The 25,599-nt window shown below is 36.6% G+C and overlaps 1 protein-coding gene across 1 annotated transcript in view; it reads right to left on the bottom strand.

Annotated features, from left to right (window-relative positions):
* The window catches only part of CFAP47 (cilia and flagella associated protein 47), a 263,505-nt gene that overhangs the window by 88,056 nt on the left and 149,850 nt on the right, over positions 1-25,599 (bottom strand). Inside the window, exon 51 of the mRNA XM_071430336.1 lies at positions 16,869-16,966. Coding sequence (XP_071286437.1) covers positions 16,869-16,966 — 98 coding nt within the window. The remainder of the gene's footprint in view (positions 1-16,868; positions 16,967-25,599) is intronic.

Here is a 25,599-nt window from a genome sequence, read left to right as displayed (position 1 = left end):
AGACTGACTACAATTCTTATTCTTTAGAAGAATTGTTTTAAATTAAAATCCAATTTCATTAAGGAGATGGCATTCATTCCACATTGTTTGAAGCTTTTTCAATCCATAGACCTTGAGGTGAAAGCATTTGGATTTGCTCCTGAGTTTGCCACGCTGTGGCTACAGAAGCAAACTTTCAAGTTGAGTAAGCAGCAAGAAAGTTATTTTTATAGGCCTAGTGAGATAATGCAGCAGAAAATCTTCCCTTTGCAGGTCCTTGTCCAAATCATGGTTCTTCTAGATGGACAAGTAACAAGTGCCTTCTGTCTCTGTGCTGCACCTGACAAGCAGGAATGTTGCTCACACAAGGACTGAACTTGGAATGGTGGCAATATAGTTGAAAAAACAGATCTTGGCTTCTCTCTTCCATAGGCTCAAAATGAGCAGAGCTTTCAACATCCCCATCAGTGTCTACATGTCAGTAGCAGGAGTTAGAGTCTCCTGCTGTATTCTCATTAATTCATTTCTGTTTCTTGGAACAAAAGAGGATCCAGTCAGTTGAGCAGCAGCAGTTGAGAACAGTTTCAGGGCCATGTTCAACAGAGCTCAGCCCAGTTTGGTCAAACTACCTCTAGAAATCAGTTCTGGCTCTTGAAGTGCTTGATGCAAAGTGTCCCCAGGTCACACCTCACCACCCTTCTCCCCACACACCCCAGCCCAGACACGCACGTCCATGCTCAGCTGGGCCTTTTTGGCACTCATCATTCACACGTGGAACTCCCCTGTCCTGAGGGGCTGAGTCCTTCAGGCTCCTATTCACTCCTAAGTTAATGGAGGTCTTTGTGGAGTGAACCATCTCCCTCACTCTACAAGCTCCTTAAGCTCCTTTTCTTTTTTTTGCCTTTTTTTTTCCTCTGAGATGTAAATGAATTTCCAAGATAATCCTCTCCTTTCTGTGTAGGGTTATGAGGCTAGAGAACCACAGCATTGCTATTCTCTTGATACTGTTTTTTCTCATTTTAGTTGGCATATTTTGCCTTATAAAATATCAGCTCTCAAAAAGGCACCAACTGTTCATCAGCAGTGAAGTCTATCAGAACAGCAGATTGAACTGCTTGAAATTTAGGACTAAACACCTTAAGCAAATTATATGTTTGCTTAGCAAGGAATCCATTCTTATTGCAGTACAGGAAATTAACTAGAAGGGAAAAATTTGCACAGAACATTTAATATCAGAAGCTAAAAGGGCAGTGAGTTTCAGGTTTAAATTTACATATAAATTTACATAGGAAAATCACACCGAATTGAATTTCTTTTAGCTGAAATATGCATTAGTGCCTAAGTAATAATGCCCTGAAACAGAATACAGCAACAATTAGTTCATAAGTTATTACAATAAATCTAAGTTCCCTGACTACAAATTACAACACTGTTGACCTCTTAATGGAGCCTACATATTGTACCAAGCAAACAAACTGGGAAAACAATGTTTTGCAAGAGGCGATTACAAAAATTATTTTTCTGAAATGGAAGGAAAGGAACAGACTGAAAAAGCATTACATTTAATGACTGAATTAATCTATGATGTCCTCAACTCCACCATAAGATGCCACAACCCACACCAAACTGATATTGCAATAATTTATACACATAAAGGAAAACTAATGAACTAAATAATATGCACATATTTGGACTTACATGTAAAGATAGATAGAAAAAGCTGAGTTTTCAAAACTCATCAAAGATGAGTTGAATGCTAAGCAAAGTGCTATTTTAAGATAATTATAAGTATACCTGACAAGGGGATACAGACTGAGTCAAAGTAAAATTAACATCCCAAATTCCCACAACTGAGAAAGTAATAACTATGCTCACATCTTAATGAATACTTTTTTGAATTTGAAATCAAGGGCACCTCTGCATCCATGGAGACCGAAGCTCAATAACTCTCCATACTCCTGAGAGCCAAATCCTGAGGAAGATTTCCTTCTCAGGTTCAGCAGTGTTAGAAGAAATTACCAATTACAGCTATTTTTTCCCAATGTCTATACTGAAGATTGGCACTTCCAGTGATCAGCTCAGTTGCCTTAATCACCTCATACAATAAGCTGGCTCATCAAACCACAGTTGGGTTTGACAGCCCTACTAAAAAATGTAGAAGTCAATCTTTTCCATTACCAGAATCAATGGAGAAGGAGATCACAGAATTATAGAACTGTTTGGGTTGGAAGAGACCTTAAAGATCATCTCATTCCATGGGCAGGGACACCTTCCACTAGAGCAGGTTGCTCAGAGTTCCATCCATCCTGGCCTTGAACACTTCCAGGGATGGGGCATCCACAACTTCTCCAGGGAACCTGTGCCAGGGCCTCACCACCCCCACAGTAAGAAACTTCTCCTAATATCCAATCTAAATCTACTCTCTGAAACTTCCCCTAATATCCAATCTAAATCTACTCTCTGAAACTTCCCCTAATATCCAATCTAAATCTACTCTCCGAAACTTCCCCTAATATCCAATCTAAATCTACTCTCTGTCAGTTTGAGTCCATTCTCCCTTGTCCTGTCACTGCATGTTCTTGTAGAAAGTTTCTCTCTGTCTTTCCTAGAGGCTCCCTTCAAGAACTGGAAGGCCACAATTAGGTCACCCTGCAGCCTTCTCTTCTCCAGGCTGAACAATCCCAATTCTCTCACCTTTTCCTCATAGGAGAGATGCTCCCTTTAATCATTCTGGTGACCTCTTTTTCCCAGAGGTGCCTGTCCTTTTCCTGGCTTTTTCCCAGAGGTCCCTGTCCTTCCTTTGCTGGGGTCCCCAGAGCTGGACTCAGCCCTGCAGGTGGGGTCTCACCAGAGCAGAACAGAGCAGAGGAACAGAATCCCCTCCCTCACCTGCTGCCCACGCTGCTGCTGATGCAGCCACAACACATTTGGCATTCTGAAACTGACTGAGTTTGACTGCAGAAAGATGGGCTGCTTCTGATAGCTGACACTGAATTAATGTAACAAAGGACCAAATTAATCTTCAGAGGATTTTACAGGAAAATCATTTACACCTACTTTGTCATCAACATGTGACTCAGCAAGTGACAGATTTCAATACAGCTCCTATTCATCTTTTTTATGGGTCACTTTGCTGTGCAGATGCATGCACACAATATATGAGGTGCCAATGACAGAAAACACTTTGAATCAAATCAATAGATGTATTTACACTCCTTGGGTGATAGGACTATTTTGTGTGATGTAAATCCAGGCTGCAGCTCTCAAAAACAGACATTTCTCTTTTTTTTCAGATAATCCTTTCTCCTTCAGAGACTGTCATATCCACAACAGCAGAACAAAATAATTAAGGTCAGTATCACTCAATAAAAATCACTAAAAAGTGCAACATTTCCAAGTGAGGAATGTACTGTTCTTAGAGAATGAAGTCAAGAGAGATATGAGTGACTACTGCATTTTCAAAGTCAGTTATGTCTCATGGAGTTATAATATTCAAACTCTTTTGCAAACATGTCATCACACTGAGATACCTGCCCAAAATCAGCCTCAAAATAGTGAAAATCAGCATCTCTGACTCTTTCTTTCAGAGAAGTTAAGGAGATGCAAAATTTAGGATACTTTCAATTTCCAAATATCTTCTTATATATCAGGTAGGCAGTTTGCAAAACCTGTCTTTTTCAATCATTTCAGTCATTTCACTCAGACCTAGACTAAATCTTACTCTCAGAGATCTTTCAATGTAATTCAGGTTAAATGTTTAAGTAAATCTGTGTCCCTTATTTACCACAGAACTGCACTACTATCCCTGGACTCTTCTGTTTGCAGCACTTCAAGGTTTAGTTCCTGAACTAATTGTATCTGCCCATATAATGCTACAACATCTAGCTGTAATTATTTTCTGCTGGTCTCACTGATTTGTTTTCAAGGGCTACATAAAGTCACAATAATGCCATAAATTCACAAATCCAATAGACTAGAACATACTTTGGAAGGCTTGGTGAGTGCTGATGATTTCTGCATATTTATAAAGAAGTCACTAACTGAAACCACAGAATTGCTTCCAGGAATTTACTCTAATTTAATTAGTCTATTAGTTTAATACTGGATTAATAGTTAGATCCAACTGTCCTGGATTGAAAATTTGATGTGATGAGGTTAGAAATCTCTGCCATGCAACTACAAACACAACAAAGTTTGTATCAGTGAAATGCTGAATATCAGCTCACTCAGAACTGACCAGAAAAAGGCAATGACCAGCATTGCCCATGTTCCAGTGCTTCAAAGACTTACAGAAATACTTGGTAAAAGTAAACTTACAACCAACTATCAGAATGCAAAGCTAGAATAGCAGCAGAACTAACTATTACACTATTTCCACCAACTTTAAAGACTCCTGCAAAATGTGGAAGAAAATATTCTACTATGTGCCTCTACTCATAGCTCATGCTGTCATGAGCTAACTAAAAGTACTTCTTTACTTTAAAAGTAGTAACTAACTCCAATAATATCTAATTTTACTGAATTTTTATGACCATACTAATGAGGTAATTTACATCTCAGCTACACCACCTACCATCAAGTTAATCAATCAGTGGAGGTAAATGCTAATTAATTTGACTGTCTTAGATCTTGCACCTACTGTGACTCTCTCATTCTGTAGGTCTAAAGATAGATTTTTAAGGAAGAATTTCTTCACAATTTAAAAGACTGATACCATAATTATCACTTGGACAAAACATTTAGAGGTAGAGATAATTTTAATAGAAAGCTGAAATAGTCAGGGTTTCTGCTGAGAAAAAATTTTTCTCCTGAATTTTCTAGAAGTAAAATTCCTCTGGTAAAAATCTCTCTCCTAGATTCCAGCCACTTGTTTTTTTTAAATCCAACTTTTATTTTTGGCAGATGTCTGCAGTCTCAGGAGCCAGAAAGTGTTATAATAGGAAGAGAATTTCTTAAATACTCATATTTTAAAAAAAAATTATATATAAATCAAGAGGAACAATCTCTAAAAGAGTTATCTCATTTTTTGTTCCTCACTATGACTCGTAAGATCAGATAAACTTTGAAAACAGCCTCATTGCTAGTTGTTACTCCCGGAAAAGTTAACTTTTAAACTTTGAGATTTGCTCACAGATTACTGTCTCACATGAAAAAATAAATGCATTATAAATATAGATTTCAATGCTAGAGGTATCTGCAGTCTGTCCCACACATTCCCTTAGCAGTTACTCTACAAAAGTAATGCAAACTCAGTATATCACAAGCAAAGTTTATTAATAATAGTAACATCTATATATATATATATTCTTATTGGTGGTATCTGTTACTAGAACCTCAGAAAAAGCAAAAATTAGAGCAGTCTGAAGCAAGGCCTACACTTGAATTTCCCTGGGTCTGGGCAGTCTATTTCTGCTGTCAATCAGAAAGAAGCCTCTTCCTCTCTATGGGGAAGATGTTGTAAGTGTTTATTAGATAATTGTGAATCCATGAATCATGGAGTGAGAGTATAAAGCCCTTTAAATACAGATTTGTGCACACTTCTTTCTGCTCAGTTTTGACCACCTGGCAGATCAGTTTGTGAGAGAAAGAATTGCTACTACAATCTCCTGAAATATACTCTTTTTTTGGCATATCCACATATTTGGACATGAGCCATTATTTCATCCTTTAACTTTTTTACAGTAAAAGTTATCTCCTGAGGTTGCAGCTTCAAAACATGGATAAGTATCAATGAAGTGCTTTTCAATTGTTATATTCTTCCTAAAATCCCATTCTTCTGTGTAGGGCTCACACAGAACAGATGTGCTGCATTCATTTTTCTAGACTGCCAAAACCAAGAAGATTTGAAGGTTGGAACCAGTAATGGGAATACCCTGCCTCTGCTGAGATCTGCATGTGAACAGCAACACTGTGCCAGTGACTTTTTAACAGCACCATGAAGGGCTCAGAAGCAATCTGTGAGTGGTCTGGGAGCCTTCACAAACAGCAACAGCAGCACAGGTTTCAAATCACAACAACAAATCTTGTGAAAGTGTGGGTGGGCAACATGTTTGACGGAGACATTACCAACTTTGGGGTACTCATGTGGTTCTAAAGGACTTGAGAGAGAGAAAAAAAACCAGATTTGGCAAAGACAAAACTATTGTCTCCACACTTATGAGGAAACCAAACTCAATCCCTTGCAGGCTTTGGTTTTATTAAAGTAGAAACTAATAATTGTCTGTTCGAAACAGACCTTCCCCTCTGGCTTATCTCCTGCTGTACAGATCCTGCTTGGAGCTCATTTATTAGATATTTCCTCTCCAGACAGAAAATACTACTTTTCAAGTACATGGATGGATTAAAAAGTCTCTTGATATAGTGAACCAGTGATGTGCACTTAGAATTTTCTCCATGAAATAGACAACTGCTAATGAGTAAGTGCTTAAAGCAATAACAGCCTTTTAGACACTTTACATCAAAATTTAAGAATAACCTTCTGTCTTGATCTCTACATTCAAGCTGAATAAAACCATTAGAATATTTGCAAGGCAAAGTAACTACTGCAGTTCATTTTTCTAAACAATTTGAGATAATGGACCTAAATTTATCAACCTAAGTTATGCCTCTGTAATACTGTTACAATTTAGGAAATAAAAGTAAACAGCAAAGTAAAATACACTAACAAAAGTCTTAATTGAAAATTTACAATATTTAAATGGTTGAAGATACTAATAATTATCAATTTATAAAATTTATAAAATTTATAAAATTTATAAAATTTATAAAATTTAAATTATAAATGTGGTTGTTTTCTCTGCATTTAGAACTAAAAATATGTGCCAATGTACAAATGAATCATAATAACTGAAACTTTTATTTAATTAATGAATAATGAACATTAAATAAATTTTCCTTTGACTCAAAACTTCCTGCTTTCACAGATGATTCCTTTGAACAGTTAAAATTCTTTATAAATTATCCTTTCTAAATCCCAGAGAAATATATAAAACATTACTGAGTAAATATTCACTACCTCCTTCCATGTAAAATGAGTAGTGTCAATTTTTACTCCCCATTTCTCTCAAACAGCTTTAGCTGGAATTTTTTCAGTAGAAATATTTGCTGCAAGGAATCAATTTTATGGCCTTCAGGTTAGTTAGTTTTATACAAATAGGTCTGCAGATTCAGCTGAGGTAGTCTCTATGATCACTGAGACTTTAGCTTTTCTTTAGTCTTCTAAGATTTCAGTTTGAATGATTTTCATCTCCCTTTACACCAGGAATTCAAATCAAGCAAAAAATTCATTTTTACAAGGCTGGAGAAAAGTCTTCAGACAGTAACAGACACCGGGCCCTCCATCCTACTGAGGATGAAGACTTGAGCAAGTATCAGATATTGTCACATTTACACAGTAACTCCTTATGCTGATTTAAATAGAAGAGAAAAAAATCTTTAATACTTTTTCAGTAGGCCAAACCATCTAAAATAGGTAGGGCTGTAGCCTAAAGTCAAAACATACAGTAAAACTGTGCAACTTAAATCAAGTAACTCCTGAGTTAATGGCATTTTTCAAACTTCAACACAGCACCTGTTTTCAAACCAAATCCTTACTCAACTAGCCTTATGTACCTACTTGAATTCCTGATTCAGATGTTATGAATATTTGTATGTGTGCATTAACTTGTTGCTCATTGCAAAGATCTAATTTAATTATCATTGGCTGTTTCAGAAGCTGTGCATGCTGTCCATAGAAATCCCTCAGAAAAGAACAACTAGCTGCTTTAACCCATATTCTAGAGATGCAGAAAAATTTTATTTGATAAAATTCTATTTGATTTGAATAAAAGAAATATTTTACATATTTGCTATTATAAAATTTTATTCGAATTTCACTTCAGAATTTTTAAATAGTATTCTGACTACTATTTTAGAGAAGCAGGGATATTTGTATATTTTTTGGGAGCAGTAGTACCCCTGCCAAAACACTCTTAAACATAGAGCTTTCTGTTATACAGATGGAGAACCTTCATAGGAATTGAACAAATAATAAAGATCCCTTCCTCCTCTTCCTTCATCTTACACAAGGAAAATGGAGATTTCTCACAAGTCACATTAATCACTGGGGGGGAAACAGTGCAGTGGCACCAGTTTTCTTGGCAGCTCTGAAAAATGGCAGGACAGGTTTAAAGGGTAGACTTCTGCAGAAAAAAAATCACAGAAGGTCACTTTTAAGAGCCTCTAAACAAAATTTACACTTAACTACATCTTTTGGACAAATTCTCACTGTTCTTTTCATGTTCCTCTCATTTCTATTTATTCAAAAATACAAAGTAAACAACAACAACAAAAAATCCATCAAAAAGTAAACCCAAACAGAAATATTAAAAAAAAACCCCACACCCAGGTCTTAGAGTATACATGCAACCATGTTTTGTCTTGAGCCAAAAACCTAGTATAAGTTCCTAGCCTTGACAGAATGACAGGGAACAGAGTTCAAACATTATATTTTCCTTTCAATAATGTTACTTTACTACCTAGTTCAATCTGCACTCCAGGCCATCAGTGAGCAAATTTTTCTTAAAAAAAAACGTTTTTCCATGGACTTGCTGTGTGTAATGGTTGAGAAAAAAACCCTCTTGTTTTGATTGCTAAGCCCCAGGGGAGCAACAGCAGTTGTGGACTAAGGGAATTGGCAGTTTCCCTATTCAGGGCCATTCTCTTCCTTCACATAACAGTTATTTTTCATAGATATGACCACTTGTCCAGATGAAATATCCCCTCTAATTATTTGGTTTAGATCTAACCCCACATTTTGTTCCATGGCAGTTAGTGACAGCTCAGATGTCATTTTGTGATCTACATTAGCTCCCTGCTCTTATATCAGAGAACTGATTATTCATCTGTAGGGACAAGAGGAGGGGGTTGGCAGCTGCTAAATATTTATCAAAAAAAACCTCTTACATTTTTATACTTCTAATAATTATCCTTTGGTTTTTTGTTTTTGGTTTGTTTTTTTTTTTATGAGCTATACAAATATGCTCTGGTCTGAATTATTTGCCTAATTGCTTTTAGTTAGAGTGATTGCTAATTACTACCTCCTCAAATTTGTTTTCCCTCCCACCAACCATGTTGCCATGGTTCTTTTTATACTACCAACTGTCATTAAATCATATGATAGAAATTAAAAAATCTTAAGGCATGATTCATAACTTCAGGTTACTCAGTTTCTGAGAACATGATCCAAGGTTCAGCCGTATATGACAATATTTAGACTACAGTTTTGCTTAGGATTTGTGAAAAATTAATGTACCAAAGCTATGAAAAGAGTGTGTTACTGTCTTCAAGTGCCAAGTTACATAACTACAAAACATTCTTAATTATATGCTTTTTACTTTTAAATAAATAATGAAAAACGTAATAAGAGAGACACTGACACATAATTTAGATTCTAAGTTGGTTTTGCTCCAACACCAGTGACACTTGTAACAACATCTCTGCATTATACCTGTGAATTGACATAATGCAGTTACCACCAAATACAAACTCCTGCTAGAATAACCATGCTGCAGTGTTTTTTGACAGGATGGGTTACAAAGATTTGGGAGCTGTGATCTGTCCATATCAGCTGGCAGCGAGACACAGAAGGAGGAGACAGAGCAGAGCAGGGTGAGGGCTCAGCCTCCACACCGTGTAATGCCATCAGTGTTTTGCTTATCAGTGGCTGTTACACTCCCATGAAGTTAAACTGTGTAATACCATCAGCTGTTATACTCCCATTACACACTGTGTAATGCCATCAGTATTTTGCTTATCAGTGGTTGAAGAACATCAGGTGAGCATGTGGAAGATTTTCTCCAGTTAAATTACACCCAAAACAAGTGGATTTCATCCACTCCAGGACTGCTGTGTGATACAGATGGAGTGCTAAGTGGGAGCAATCAGGAGAGACAGCCTAAAAACACACTATTTCTGTGTACTGAGAATTTAACACCAATCCATATTTCTTGTGAGTTCCCTTTAAGTAACTAAACAGAAAAAAGGAAAGATGCTGGAAAGAGGCATGGCCTGGGGAAAATTAACACATATTTTCTGAGATTTATTACTGTTGTGCCTCTCTGTAAAACAACTATAAGTTTAAAACAGAATGCCATCTCCCACTGATGAGTTTTACTTCTGCAGTCCCCAAAGCATGATTCCCAGGCTCTAAAGATCTGCCAAGGCTTTTGTGGGGAACTATTCCTTGAGCCAATAAATCCTATAAGAAGAAACACACCACAGAGTTAGCAAGGGTGATGATTCTGATCTACAACTTACAAATCCATTAGAAGGCAAAATTATTTCTGTATGAGAAGAGTTTGAGGAGTATCACAGAATTGTTTGGGTTGGACAAAACATTAAAGAGCATCTCATTTCAACCCCCTGCCATGGGCAAGGACACCTTCCACCAGGCCAGGTTCCTCAAAACCCCATCCAGCCCGGCCTTGGACGCTTCCAGAGATGGGGCAGCCATAGCTTCTCTGGGCAGCCTGTGCCAGGGCCTCACCACCTTCACAGGAAAGGATCTTTTCCTTACATCTGACCTAAACCTACTCCCTCTCAGTCTGCAGTCATTACCCCTTGGCTAACCACTACATGCCCTTGTCATCAGTCCCTCTCCAGCTCTCTTGTATCTCCCTTTAGGTACTGGAAAGCTGCTGGAGCCCCAACTCTCTCTGTCCTCACAGGGGAGGTGCTCCAGCCCCTGGATGATCTTCATGGTCTTCTGTGCCCTCTTTCCAACAGGTTCATACCCTTCCTATTTTGGGGGACCCCAGAGCTGGACCCAGCACTGCAGGGGGGGCCTCAGCAGAGCAGAGGAGCTGAATCCCCTCCTTCACCTACTGCCCACGCTGCTCTTGATGCAGCCCAGGACAGGCTTGGCTTTGTGGGCTGCAAATACTCAAATGCTCACAGCTGGGTCTGATGCATCAACACCCCCGAGTCTTCTCCTCTGAGCTGCTCTCAATCCATGATCTGCCCAACCTGTATTTGTGCTTGGGAGTGCCCTGAGCCCAGTGCAGGACCTTGCTTTTGGCCTTTTGAACTTGATGAGGTTTTGGCAGGCAATTCTTAGAATTCATCACGAATTGGAAAAGCTGTTAGCTACTAATGAACAGTCTGATCTAGCTTGTGCTATCTAGATGTCACTAACAGAGTAAAACCCACAGAACAACTCAAGTGTACTTCAGAATTTTTTAAAAGTAAAATATACATTTGAAAATACACTTCTGCATCCTATACCACCTGCATTCTTACAAGTTTCTTCCTTTGCTTTTGTGATTTATTAGACTGCCACAGGCTGGTCTAGACAAGACAAAATTAAATAAAAATATGTTAATGCTTTCATAAGAGAAAAATTAATAAATTCCTGAGCAGACTGTGATCACAGAGCATACTTTCTCCCTTTTTCCCTGAACTACTTTTCAGCTGATCTCTTTTAACAGAGTTGATGATCTTTTTCAGGGTGAAATCTGCATTGGTGGAAAGAAAGCCAAAGCTGAGAAGTTTCCAACATCATTCTCCCTTACATCATGAAGTTCAAAACAGAATGATTTTCTAAGATGATAGAATAGAAATGACAGCTCACAAATCTGAAATTTCTTTATTGGAATTGATTCCAGGACAGTGCTATGGAAACATTTCTACTTGTAGCAAAACTAATGGAGTATTTAATGTCTGTGGGGAAATGTTCTCTACAGGCCAGCAGTTCCAATTGCCCAAACTGGTTATTCAGGTAGACTGAAAGACAGAGGACACCAAAAAAAGACAAATATTCTTAGAATTTAGATTGATTTCTTTCATTATAACAGCTGGCAAAAAAAAGGAGGTTGAATCTGGGCAGTGACTGTTGAAGGTGCAAAGTTGGAGGTGTTTATTATAAGCGGCACTAGGACTGACTGAGTTATTTCAGTATTATCAACACTTGATAATATCCCTCCTCTGAAATACAGGTTTATCCTTGTCAGACTTGTAAGGGTTCCCCTGTTTACTAAGCTTTAGCAATCCTTCACAGCTGGAAGGCATCCTTACAACGTTTCCAGGCCTCACTAATTATCTATTTTCTCTTAATATACACAGAACCTGAAGCTGGATACCCTCCCTCAATTTCAGTAGGGCTATTCTTATTTCTGCAATGGTTGAGCACTGGAATTCAGAGCATTCAGGGCTTGAATTAGGAAAAAATATCTAGATCAGCAGGCTATAGGCTTTAAAAAGTCATTTGTTTTAAATGAAAATCAGAAATCATGTCCAAGTTGGAAAAAACACCCAGCCAAACATGAAAACAACTAGCCTTCCCCCCTTTAATGAAAAAAACCAAACCACCACCACGAAACAAACCAACAAACCACAACAACAAAACCAAAACAAAAACACAAACCCCAAAAGCCTGGAGAAGAAAATGAGAAATAAATCTATCTTCAAGAAGTTTAACTGAACACTGAAAAACAGACTGCCATCCATTCCTTACTTGGAAATAGAAACATGTGGAATTATCACAAAGAGTTAAAATAATTTTTTTTTCTGCTATTTGCAAAGTAATGGCACCAAGCATTCATCCAACACAGGAGATACCATGAGTACTAATGACCAGGAAGAAAAAAGTGAGAAGTGAAACTGCTTCTCTATCCCAAACCTTTTAAACATAAAAATATTAAACAGTACCTGCACTATTAAAAGCCATGTTTGTGGCAGTTTTCCTTTTTTACTATACTTTTCTACACACAGAAAATGAGATTACAATATCTTTCTTCAAAAGTTGTATTGACCTTTAAAGCATTGTATTATACCAAACAGCTTGTGGTGGCCATTCTATTGACCACATGGACCAAAACAATTGAATCTTTTTCAATTTAGAGACAGATGTGCCTCAAACTGAGGGACCTACTGTGCTTCTATGTAAAAATTAGGAAAAAGCTATTCTATTTTCATTTAAATCATTAATTCCTTTAATTTATGGTTCTATTCTTAGGACGTATTCATTGAAATCCATTTCACTGGATCTTAGGATATGCTGAGTTGGAAGGGAACATCAAGTTCAACTCCTGGCCCTGCACAGGACACCCCAAGAGTCACCCCATGCTCCTGACAGCATTGTCCAAACACTTGTTGAGCTCTGCCAGGCTGGTGCTGTGAGCACTGCCCTGGGGAGCCGTCCCAGTGTCCAACCAGAAACCCACACTGTCTACTGAGGAGTAAGGACTACAGGAGGATTTTACTCCAAATTTCCAGTTAGATAACTTCTTCTACTCAAACAAGGGTATTTCTTTTACTGATATACGGTGATTAAAATAATTGAAATTGGACTAGAGCTTAAAATGAATGACTTTTTCAATATGGCTTATGGCTTTAAATATTGACTTATTCAATATTTTTATTTCCATAAACACCTTTATCATAATCTGGTTAATAGCAAAGTACTAGCTTAAATGATTTCAGCTATAACAGGTCAGAAGAATTTTAAGAAAACTTGGGCAGCATAAAACCTGGCTTGCTTCATTTAACTAATCAATCTCCACTTTGAATTTTAGGTTGAGAGAAAAAACACATCCAGGAACAATATGTAGTGAGATGGGTCTCAACAATGTAGAAATGCAAATTTAAAATATTTTATTAAAAAACTGAGTTAAACAAAACTATCTCTCAGTCTTTCAGATACATATCTGCAGACAAGCTTTGATATTGAAATTTTTCACCTTAAGGATATCAAGACATGGAAATAACAAAGCAAACTAAAGGTAAATGTAACTGGAAAATCCTGTGTTGTTCCAATTCAAGATCACTGATCTAATCAGAATTAAGCATTTTGCAAAAGATAGATGAAAGCACATGCAATAATTTACCACAGAAAATTCTGAGCAAATTAAATGAGGATGGCAGCACAATGCATGAGTTTGGGGTGGGGCAGTACAGACCTAACATTTAGGTAGGTATTTCTTTTTAGCTGATTTTATGTACTGAAAACAGAAGAGAGCAACTCTATGCTGACACCAAGATGTGAGCTACAGACAATTGCATGGTGCTGCCATAGAACTTCTTGTTTCTTCAGAGTTCTCTGCACTCTTCAACAGAGGAGCAGCATCAGCTTATGGTCAGTGCCTCAGGCCATCCATCGGGGTCAGAACGTGCACGGAGTCAGAAATTCGGCCTCAATCCTGACACCTCTCACCTCCCCTTCGCCCACGTATGAAGTGCAAAAGGCTGAGTCAACCTAAAGCATTTCCAAACCTCAGACACAAAACTGGCTCTGCAAGCAAATGCACTCATCAACAAGGACATAACAGGACATGTGCCAAGATGATCCCACACTGTCCACAGTTCCTGGGGTGCCCCCCAGCCCTCAGCTCCCTGGGCCCTCCCTCACTGCCTGCAGGTCACTGTGGCCACCATCAAGAACAGCCGGAGGCTACACCTGGCTCATTTAACATCTCCATCCTGCCAACTTTACCTCTGCTGTGGCAAATTTCAGATGTTCCAGAAGTCTGATCACTTGTGTTAAGACAGAACAGTACTTCTGACATGCTGAGGATAAATTTGTATTGCATTTGATGATGAGATCCAGCTACAACTACCATACAAAAGCAGTGTTATTAGTATTTTAAATTAAATGTTGCTAATACTCTTCATTCCAAGGGCCAGGAACGAAGAAGACTCTAAGGTCAAAAAGATCAATGTATTCATTAAATCTGACTCATTGATGTAGCAGATGTACCAGGTGTCTATGCTTTTAAAATATTTATCAGATTTTGAAGCAATTTCAAGTTCTCACCTTCACAAGACTCTGTCTATGCTTTTCAGCAAGATCTTCCAATGTTTTATTGTTTTCATTACTGGGACAGTCCATGCATGATTAAATAAATCTCAGATGTAAATTTTTGGCCATTAGCTCTTGATGCATGTTGGTCAGCAAAACTGAGACATCATCACTAAATATTCTTTAGCAAAAGATCACATTTCTTCTCCATTTTTTCTTTGGCAAATTAAGTTGATAGAGCTATTTAACATTCATATGACAAGGCTTGCTTTTCCTGTCCCCCATGCTTCTAGGAGATTTCTTTGATTTTCTTCCAGTATTTCAAAATAACTTTTAACCTTCAAGAAGCAGACGTGTGCACATTGTAATAGCAGTACCACCATCATAATTTGCTTCCTGTTCATGTTTGACCATTCTTCAGCAGTCAAGGACTGCACTGGTTCTCTTTCCTGGTGTCACACTGACAGTTCTACTGAGAAATTAATAGGATAATCCCATTCCCTTACATTAGAGACAGAAAGCTCCTTCACACCAAAATTGAGTGCATGGCATGTAACCAGTAAATTCAGCAATCACAATTCCATAACAGTAACCACGTTTTTATTTGCTAGTCAGAAATATTCATGTCATCTTCCAAATTCATCAATAAGAAAAAGTTTATTACATTTTCCATAGAGATCTGAAGAATAGACATATCTACTTCTTTACCTCCTTCATCTTCCTTTAAAGGAATTATCCAAATTTTATGGCCAGTCATTTCAGTGCCCTGAACACGGCAGAAGTATTTTGTACTTTATTGTGGTTTTTTCAAGCTTTCACATTGAATTTGATTAAAATTTATAGGAATAGTTCAAATGCACCTTGAGAATTTCTCATACAATAGGAGTCAATAGTGTACTTCAAATCTAGCTTTTCCTTTTACCACTTCAGAGAATTCTCAGATCAGAAAATTATACACAGCAATGCATGGTCCTGTGGGACAAAAATCTACACTGCTCTTTTCAAGGTCTCAAATCACTAACTCTTTTAGTTCAGCTTTAATGTTCCTTACTAGCAGCAGACACCTCCCAGCATACTCATCCAACACCGAGACTTTGAAAACATCCGTATCTGTTTCTCTTCCCTACAGAAGTTCACAGTCAGGACACTGAACTTCAAGGAAAGAAGAGTAAACTTGAAGTCATATATGGACAATGATATTTAAATATTTTAAGATGTGCTTATTGGTTTGGATTTTTACCCCCCATTTGAACACATGTAAAATCAACTGAGGAGACTCTTCTCCCTTCCCAGCATCTGTGACTGGAAGAGGTATTCCCTTGGCACCTCCATCACATAATTTACTTGCAAAAATGTTCCTGCAGAAAAAAACTATACCAGTAATTTCTACTCATACAACCTGTTACCAGCACCTGTTTTTACAATGCATGCAGAAAGCAGAATGTATAGACAATAAAGCAAAAATCCATTTACAGAAGATAGAAAAAAATATTAGTTCTGAAAACAAACACCTTACAAAAGATAATTCAAAGACAAATAAAATTACAAATCAGTGGGAAACAAAAACACAATCTATTAAGTAAACATACTAAAAATTATTTTATCTTTACATAGTTAAGTGACTTAAAGCATACTTATTTAATATGATGCAATTGTTCTTGTAGTATGACTAATTTAATTTTTTTAAGAGTGACAGTATGTATTCATTTAGTAATACAAACATAATCAAATATATCCCAATGATTAAAGAAATTTAAATGGCAATAATAATTTGGGATGCATGAAGAAGTAAAGTACCAAAAGAGAAAAATTCTGTTGTGGACAACAGATACACTGAAGTGTTTTTAGACTTCAGGCTTATTTGAGATCCAAAGAATAAAAGTGCAATTTTTCCAACAGGATAAAGAAGATACTTTTATTCAAGCATTTATTTTAGCTCATATCACTGAGCTTAAATTAGATCTTAATAAGTATTGAATTTTATTACTCAAAAAATGATTGTGTGGTCACTTAATAAAATTGATTAATCCTCTGTGATAGCAGCCAGAGCAACAATAAAAATTAAATTTTTCTTCTAATGCAGTAGAACAAAATTAGACATTTAGAGTAATCTTACCAGAGCTTTGCAGTCCACATCTATTGTCCTTTCTGCCGCTGCAGGTGCGCTGAAAATCTTCAAGGAGAACCAGACTTTGCAATTTGTAGAACTTCCTCCTGTGTTAGAAAAACCAAAATGCCTTACAAATGCCTATCCAATGAGCTGATCAATCCTAGCAGCCTTCAAATCAATGAGAACTTTGAACTTTTAGCAGAAATGCCAGTCACTGTTCATACTGAGACAAAGCAAATCCTGAACTGAGTTCATCAGTGCCAACACACTGTATTATCTAATCCCTTCTTGTCAGGATTCAAAGTAGTAACAAATTAATATATACAAAAAATGGAATGGAAACAGCACTTTGGCAAATTAGCTTCCTAGACTACCACATTGTCTCTGGGTTTTAAATATCATTGATTTGTAACTAAAACTTCAGAGCAAACTAACAGTACTTTTGTAATTTTATATTAGGAAATCAAAATTAGTTCCTCTCACACAATAGTTTTTGTATCTAGCATTTTCCTGCTTTTAGAACACAGTCAGGAACATTAATAAAATTATCTCATCAATCTCATTCAGGTAGATGAAACAAATCAAGCCTGAAATCTCTACCATAAGGCCTGATTTTCACAGCACAAATATTTCATGTGGTAGGATTTTTTCATATATGAAGAGTTGTTCAGCACATTTTAATAATGCGTGCTCAATGCGTGAACTATTCCTATTTGTCAGTATATTGTATGAGATGAAAATAGCCTTAATTTTCCTACTCACACTTTCCTGAATTATACACTCGAGATCTCCATTAGCACTCCTGTTTTACCACAGCATTAGCCTTGGGAGCTGCTACTGGTTTTCTCTTGTGCTGTGACCCCAGCTCATCTCAGAGTCACTATTTTCCTTGTTACAGTTCCTTATTCCACATATATGACTTTATTTCCAAACCCTGTTTCCAATAAAACTGTTTCTGACAGGATTTATTTGCATTATTTGATTACAATTTCCACCAAGTACATTCTGTATTCCCTTACCCATTTTCTTTGGGCTAATTTCATATGCATACAATCTACAGGGTTTTAATACCAGAATTCCAGGCTTACACTGTCTGGAATAGCCTCAGTGTCTTACAATCAACAAAAATTAGCATCATTGAGCTAAAGAGATCTTCTGAATGTCCATTAAAGGATTGTGGCATGTACAGGACCCTGAGTTTAATCAATTACAAAAGGTAAAAAAAAACAAAAACAAAAACAATATTCAGAAGAGGTAACTTGTGAAAAAAGGGAGGATCACCTTACAGAACACCAAAACAGAACATACTGCCTTTGAAGCTGAAATAAAAGTTCTTAATTAAAAGACCAAAGGAAAATTAAGAAGTAGTCATAGCTTGGGACATCACATTCTTTAAGAAGCATTCAAACTGTAGGAAAAGCTGTGAAAGTCAGATAGGAAAAAAAAACAGGAAAGCATGAACAGCAAAGTTCCATTTACCAAGGATATGTGAGTAAACTGCAGGACAAAGGGATTTATTAAAGTACAGCAACACATTCATGAATGAAAGTCTGTAAGGTTAAGGAAAACAGAAAAGAGCATAAACTGCTATTTAAATAAAAAATTAACAAGGTTGCCTCAAACCTCCAAGAACACTCATACCAAAAAAGCTCCACCCTCAAGTGGAGTGGTATGAGTGTTCTTGGAGGTTTGAGGAGAGGGTGGCAACCTTGTCAAGAGACAACTTGCTAAAGATTTAAAAAAGCAGTAGCACAACCTTTTCAAACACATCTGAAGCTGGTAGCTTGACACACTCAGAAGGGCTGAGAGATGAGCAGGGTGGAAAAGGATTGCTCAAGGAAGATAAGGCTGCAGCAGAAAATCTAAATTAATTCTTTGCAGAAGTGTTCATTACAGTGGAGTTCAGGGACTTTCTAAACTCTAGAACTTGTTTTGAGGGGAATGGTCAGAGAGACTCTTCCAAATTGAGGTTTCAGCAGAAAAGGTTTCTGAGCAGACTGATTAAAAAGAAAGTAACAAATCACCCTTTGCAAGAGAGTGTCTGCCCAAAAATTGTGGTTTAATGAAAGATGTCCCTATCCATGGCAGGGGGGTTGGAAATAGACAACCTTTAAGGTCCCTTCTAACCCAAACCACTGGAGGATTCTGCAAGTCTGTGAATTCCAAAGGATCTCATGTATTAAATTGTGGTGGTGCAAACCAGCATGCAACTCCTTGTTTAAGTCAGCTTGGGATATGAAGAAATGAAAAGGCAGAGGATGTGTTGCCAATTTTTAGACAGGTCTCCTGCATAAGTTCAGAAACTACAGATGTGAGTTTGTCGATATATTCCAAAGAAAATTATTAAGCATCACAATAAGGGAGGGAAGCCGCATCACATAAGACTATTTGAATTCTTTGACAAAATCAGCAGCTGTGTGAATAAGGGAAATGTGGTTTACATGGTACCCTGCATACTTGTCATTACAATATTAGCCCTTCCAGCAATCCCTATATTCCTATATATACTGCAACCAAGCTATTTTTTCCATATACACTTAGAGCCTTCATTTTCCCTCTGACCACACATTTCTCCTTGGTATTCATAACTTTCCTGAATCACATTTCTGTTCTTCATAACTGCAGTAATATAAAACTTATTGTCTACTTCCCTTCTCTCTTTTCCCTTTAATATACAAAGTCATTTATTCTGTTCAGTTTGTTTAAAAAATACTCTAAAATTTCTGATCTTTCTCAAAAGCAAAGCTCTCAGGTCAAGTTACTTTCTTTTTAGTTTTGACTTCAAGTATTTGGAGCTATTAAAACCTTTTTCTATGTTAGAAATTCTTGATTTCTTTTTTCTATTTTTTATACATTTTAATGCCTAGATTCATTTCTCGTTAAATTTTGTCTCCATTTTGAAAAATGAAATCTTTTTTCTGGAGACCTTAAATAAACTTCAGTACTTACAGATTACCTTTCTGGGTTACCTATCATGTTTGAGAGGGAATACCTTGTATGTATTTTTCAATGATATTACATGTAGTTAGAATTTTCAATGATAATATTATTTGCATAACACTTGATATGTCCCCAAGTATTTTAAAATACTTTCATGGAAATAGTTTTCTTAACACATGTTATGAACCTGGCAATTCTCTGCGGAAAGAGCATATTTTTATTTTTGCAGCTGAACCCTTGACTGAAAGTTTCTGCAATTTTTGCTCAGTATTAAGCCTTGAAGTTGTATAAACTTTGATGTTCTGTTAACTTTTACTCAGTGAAAACAAAGCTGAATCATCGTTTGCTGCCTCCTTGTATTGTTAAAAACATAAAACTCAGGGCTTTAGCCTCACTTAGCTGAAAACCTGGTATCAAATTGTGACTTCAAAGGTGAGTCCCTGCTCATGTCCTTACCCATATAATCCACTTGAACAGGCTACATCAAGGCAAATTTATTGCAAGTATCCTCATCCACAAGTAATTACAGACTAATTTTGCTCCAAATTTATTCTCTTCCTAAGGCAACCCACAAGTCAGAAACTAGTTCTTCCTCTCAAGAATACTCAGAAGTCACTTCCAAAGCTATAAAGCTTAAGCTCACTGGAAAAAATAAAATACTATAAACAGATCAAAATAACAACAAATGCTTTTGGAATTTCCTTTAGTTCTATCTCAGCATTCAAACCCAAAAAACAACTTACATGGCTGAAGTGTAGTATTAGAAATTAATTTTTTAATGTACAGAGCAGAAGGTCAGGAGTTAGGGGATTTCTTTCACCATTTTTTGTTAGAGTTTTTCAAAGAGTTTTACTTTGCCAGACAGTAGTTGCTGGGAAAGGCTCAATGATCAGGGGCAATGGAGATAAACTCAATATACTCAGGCTGAAACTCATAGAGAGCTCCCTCTCAAGACACAGAACAAGGTTTTATTTCTGTTTCTGTTTTCTGAACACATTTCAAAAGCAGGCAAAAAAAAAAAAAAGTATGCACTCTTCCTTTTCCCTCTACTTTTCCAAACCTCCATTGACATTTTCAATGCATTTTAAGTCTTTTCTTAGGGCCTGAGCACTGCACTTTGATTTCTTGTGAGATAAACTTCATTTGACTTAAGGTTTGGGTCTCTTATCTCCTCACTCTGGGCCTTCGATGACAAATAAAAATCCTCAGCCTACTTTATGCAACCACCAGGTCGTGATCTTGTCAGATCTCATAAAATAAACAAAACAAATTGCAGTCAGTGCTTCAGATGGAGATCACCTCTAGAGAAGAGTGAGCTCAAATCTTCTGAACATAAAAATGCATCTACTTCAATATTTAATCTCCACCAGCTTCTCTTTTAGTCTCTCCTTTGGTCAGCAGGCTTTCACCCTGACTAGTCAGGGTCAAGCATCTGCCACTAATGCTTAGTGCAAAGCAGCACCTTCCATGTGTCAGCTGCTGCATATTCAGTCAGCACCACTGTAAAAGAGCTTCCTAATTTGAAGGTTTTAGAACTTTCCCCAATTTTTTTGTAATTTTTGATTTTATTATGGAATCACTGGAAACATAGAAATGTGTGTAATTCCTGTTTCATGTAGTTACCCTGAGCTGGAGGAATAACAAAATCAAAAATTTTTGGAATTATTTCTGTATCCATTCCTTAATAACAAGTAAATTTCTTCAACTAGTATTTATCTACAGTAATTGCATTTGTGAACAGACAGTTCTGTATTTAAAACACAGGATTACAAAATTACAATTTACATGAAAATTAAACTTGAACCTTCAACAAACATTTCAAGTTAAAACCTCAAACTTCCCTTCTATACCACATTCCAGCTTGTATGATATAACAAAATTATTGGTTTTTCTTCCTGAGCTGAATATCCTTTTGTTGTCAAATCAGTCTGGTGCCTTGTCCTACTTCTCCTCAGTGATACAAATGAACTGTTTCTCCTTTGCCTGATCTCTTCATTGATTGTGCAATTTTAAAAATGTCATAAAATCTTAGCCTATCAGTATTTTAAGCCATACACTTTTAATCTTCTATTCTTTCCTTAAGAGTTATCAATTCTGAAATCCTCTTCCTTCTCCTCACAAGACGCTCCTCTCTATCACTGGCATGAGAATACCCTATTACCATATCAGCCACAAGCTGAAATTTCTCATCTCTCTGTCCCCTTTCCTTAAATTTACTTTTCATCCATCCTATGTCTGCTACACCAGCCATTAAATGTGCTGTCAGTTGTAAAAAGAAAAGATCCTTCTCTCCTGATGGAGACAGAGCTGTCCATCAGCTCTGAATGACACATCACTGATGATGAAGGAAGATTTGCCTTGGTCCTGAAAATTGTAGAATTCCAGGTTCTTTGGGAGGAAGGTGTGTGTGTGATATGGACACAATGGGGAAACTTGAACTGTACTGCTAAATGCATTCATTTATTTGAAATATTTCTTCCTAATTTTACTTACCTCTTATATTGGCATCAGAAATACGATTATTTAAGGAAAAAGCTGAATTTAAGTGATATTTTCAAATTGAATGTGAGTTCTTTCTACACCATTTTTACCTAATATTAGCCGAGTTTATATAGTAATAAAAAATAATAAAGTACAAAGTTTAAACAAAAAGTTTAAACAAAACACCCTTAAATAGGGAACTTTAAGGGTATGGGTTTATTTTGGAATAGTGGGCAGAGAAATAACACAGCATGATATCTTAATTCTCAAGAAAATGCCCTAGGCTGTAAGTTATGAACATTCTCACTGAGTAAACAGCCTTACTGTTGTCCACATAGGTATATTGCTGCACTTTACAGAATGTAAGACATAAATTAAAAATTACATTTTGCCTAGTTTCCAACGATATATAAAAATGTAACTGCTTTTAATATGTAAAGAGCTCATGCAGGAAAAAAACAAAATTTAAACCTTTTTGATTTAGAATAAATCATTTTCATATAAATTCTATGAAACAGACTAGCTGTAAAGCCCATGACTATTTACATTCCTTATTTTTCTAACTGGACTTGCCTTAACCATCTAAGAATTACTATTAAAAGACCTGACATTTCTTTTGCTAACTTTTACTGACAATTTTAGTTTCCCTACAATGCTAAATTAAAAAAAATATATATATTTTTTACAGAATTTTAGGAGTTTACTTCAGACTCACTTACCATAAACCTCCACATTCATTCCAGATACAAAACTAATTGCAATAATCAGTCCTAAGACATGTAAACCTTTTAGAAAATGGTTTTGAATGCTTTTGACAGTGTCACTGGAAAAATCTAATTGGTTCACATGCTGAAGGACAAACCTTCAATTTTTTCTTTGTAGGTAGACCCACTACTCCATTAAAAAAGAAGTTAAATCTTGTTTTAACTGGCTCTAGATACCTCTTTTACTTTCCAAGTATTCAAAATCTGCACTTGATTTATGGGGGAAAGCTGTAAAACATTAACTCATTAATAAAATATTGCAACCCTATTACGTTAAGAGTTCAAAATGACGCAAAAAGTCAGACATTTATATTCATTTTTACTACATGAGGATTAACTTATCCTTGAAAAGGCAACACTTGTACACCTTCCTCTTCCAGGGAAGTTATTAGTTTAGGGGTTTCACCCTTAGGCTTGAGCTAATGGGTTTTCTCACCTAAGGGTTATTCTTTTTCAATAAAAGTAATCAATATGTACAGCTTTTAAAAATGTTTTTGCATAACATGGCAAGATAAACTTTGCTCTCAGCTGCCATTTTATTTACATGAACGTATCAGAGAAACCCAAACATTTAAATGAATATTCATGTCATGTATTCCATATAACACTACTTGGAAAAATATTTTAATATTCATCAGTCATTAATCTTGTTCTTAAAGGATATGATGTTATAACTCCCCAAGAGCAACTTCCATAAATTAAGAGTGTACCTTACATTCTGTATCCAGCCTAAGTCATGCAGAGGGACAGTCCTTAAAGTGACTGAGGATGGAAGATTGCATTAGTTGGCACATGTAAATTGGAACTAATGTATGAAAGTGATCCCTTTGAAATGCTGCAATTTAAAATTAAATTATGATGCTTTCACATGTAAATATGCACTTAATATTAAATTAATTCAGAATTTTCAAGTTAATATAGTACCTATAGGCAGGCTTGGTGAAGAAGAGTATTCTACAAAAGGAAAATCTGCAAGATGGATTAAGGTTCCTTTTCTTCCAGACTTGTCCCAAACCAGACAAGGAGGCTCTGTATCTCCAGAGTCTTCTCCACTTAGGAAAATTTGGAAATAGAAATTAGAACTATTTTTTAAAATGCAAAATCAAAACCTTGTTTTGGCCCTTGGAATTATCTGTGAATAATAAACCACAAAGCCATGAAGAAGTGTCTGACCTTTTAAAAAGGCAGAAATTCAGAACCTCTCTTTTTTAAATTCTGGCCTCAAATCCATCTTTTCAAATGAGCATCATCGCCTTATGGTGGAAACTGAGATACCACTGGCCCATGAAAGATTCCTTTTCCCTAAACTTCTTCCAAACTGTGAGAAGAAGAGAGAATTTTAATACTAGACAGCTTATTTCAAGGAAATGGATGACTAACACCGTTGGTATCTTCCATTTTTGAAGCTCAGCCTTCCATACTATTAATACCACCACAGCAGGATGTTCTAACACCATTTTTCAGTTAGACACCTTTACTCCATAGACACTTTCTCATCTCCATCTCCCAGGTAACAACTTCAAAAAAATCACCCAGCAGATCTGCTCTGTCTGTGGGATGTGGAAGATGGAAAATATCTCGTTACCTCAGAATATTCTTGATGTTGTTCATAAACTCTCAGTACCTCAATATGATGATGTCACAGCTCTCCCTTCTCCCTTGCAGTTGAGTGATGAAAATGAAAATATGGAAAATATGGTTATTTGCCTTTTATAGGGCCTTTTTTCACTCTCCATTTGGGTTGTGTTCTACACTTATCCAGGTTATGTATCCTTCATGACATTTAGCCTAGCCTGTCTACTGGTGACAGAATATCTATCTGCTGGTACTCACTGAGACAGAAATCAGGATCTGATCTTATTAACATGTGAAACTCTTTCTCATGAAACTGTGCCATGGGAATAAACTCAGTGCACATGACAGTATGTCATCCATGCACTTGTGACATTAGTAAATACAGATCTAAAACATGAGATAAAAAAATCAACAAGAACACAGGTAATATATTTGGCATTAGAATTCATCTCCCCTCACCTTTTTGAGTTCTGCAAGCAGCATGGCATATGTGAACACAAAGTATGCAAAGAGTAAGAAAATTTCAAATGCTGAAAAGAAATCCAGCAAATTTTAGCAATACAAGAGTCAAAACTTCACTGTTTTGGTGGTTTTGGGAGGGAGGGAATGGAAGTGGGGCAGGCAACGGAATATTCTGATTTCATAGAAGTTTGAGGAATAAATTGTAGGGGAAATGAATTCAAAGGATTGTCACAAATCTTGCCAACATAGGTCCAACGTCTCAATTACATTTCTTACTGTGCCTTCCTAAGACCATAAAGCCACAAACTAAGAACCCCAGACTTTCATAACAAGCCTAAATACTGAATACTCACTGAAGAGGTGGGATGGCAGGGACATTTAACAGTCTGCTACATAAGGAATCTGCCATGAATACATCATTGAAAAAAACTTTGTAGGTTTCAAGTGCAATGGTCTGTGTGTTGGGAGCAACCTGCACCGCTCACATATTATGTCACACTGAGTTCTCAAAACTC

The sequence above is a fragment of the Agelaius tricolor genome, unplaced genomic scaffold (genome assembly GCF_023055355.1).
Source record: "Agelaius tricolor isolate 1412-34295 unplaced genomic scaffold, bAgeTri1.0.p SCAF_7, whole genome shotgun sequence".
NCBI classification, from domain to species: domain Eukaryota; kingdom Metazoa; phylum Chordata; class Aves; order Passeriformes; family Icteridae; genus Agelaius; species Agelaius tricolor.
Note: the sequence above shows the minus strand (reverse complement) of the source record. Positions and strands in the feature narration are given on the sequence as shown.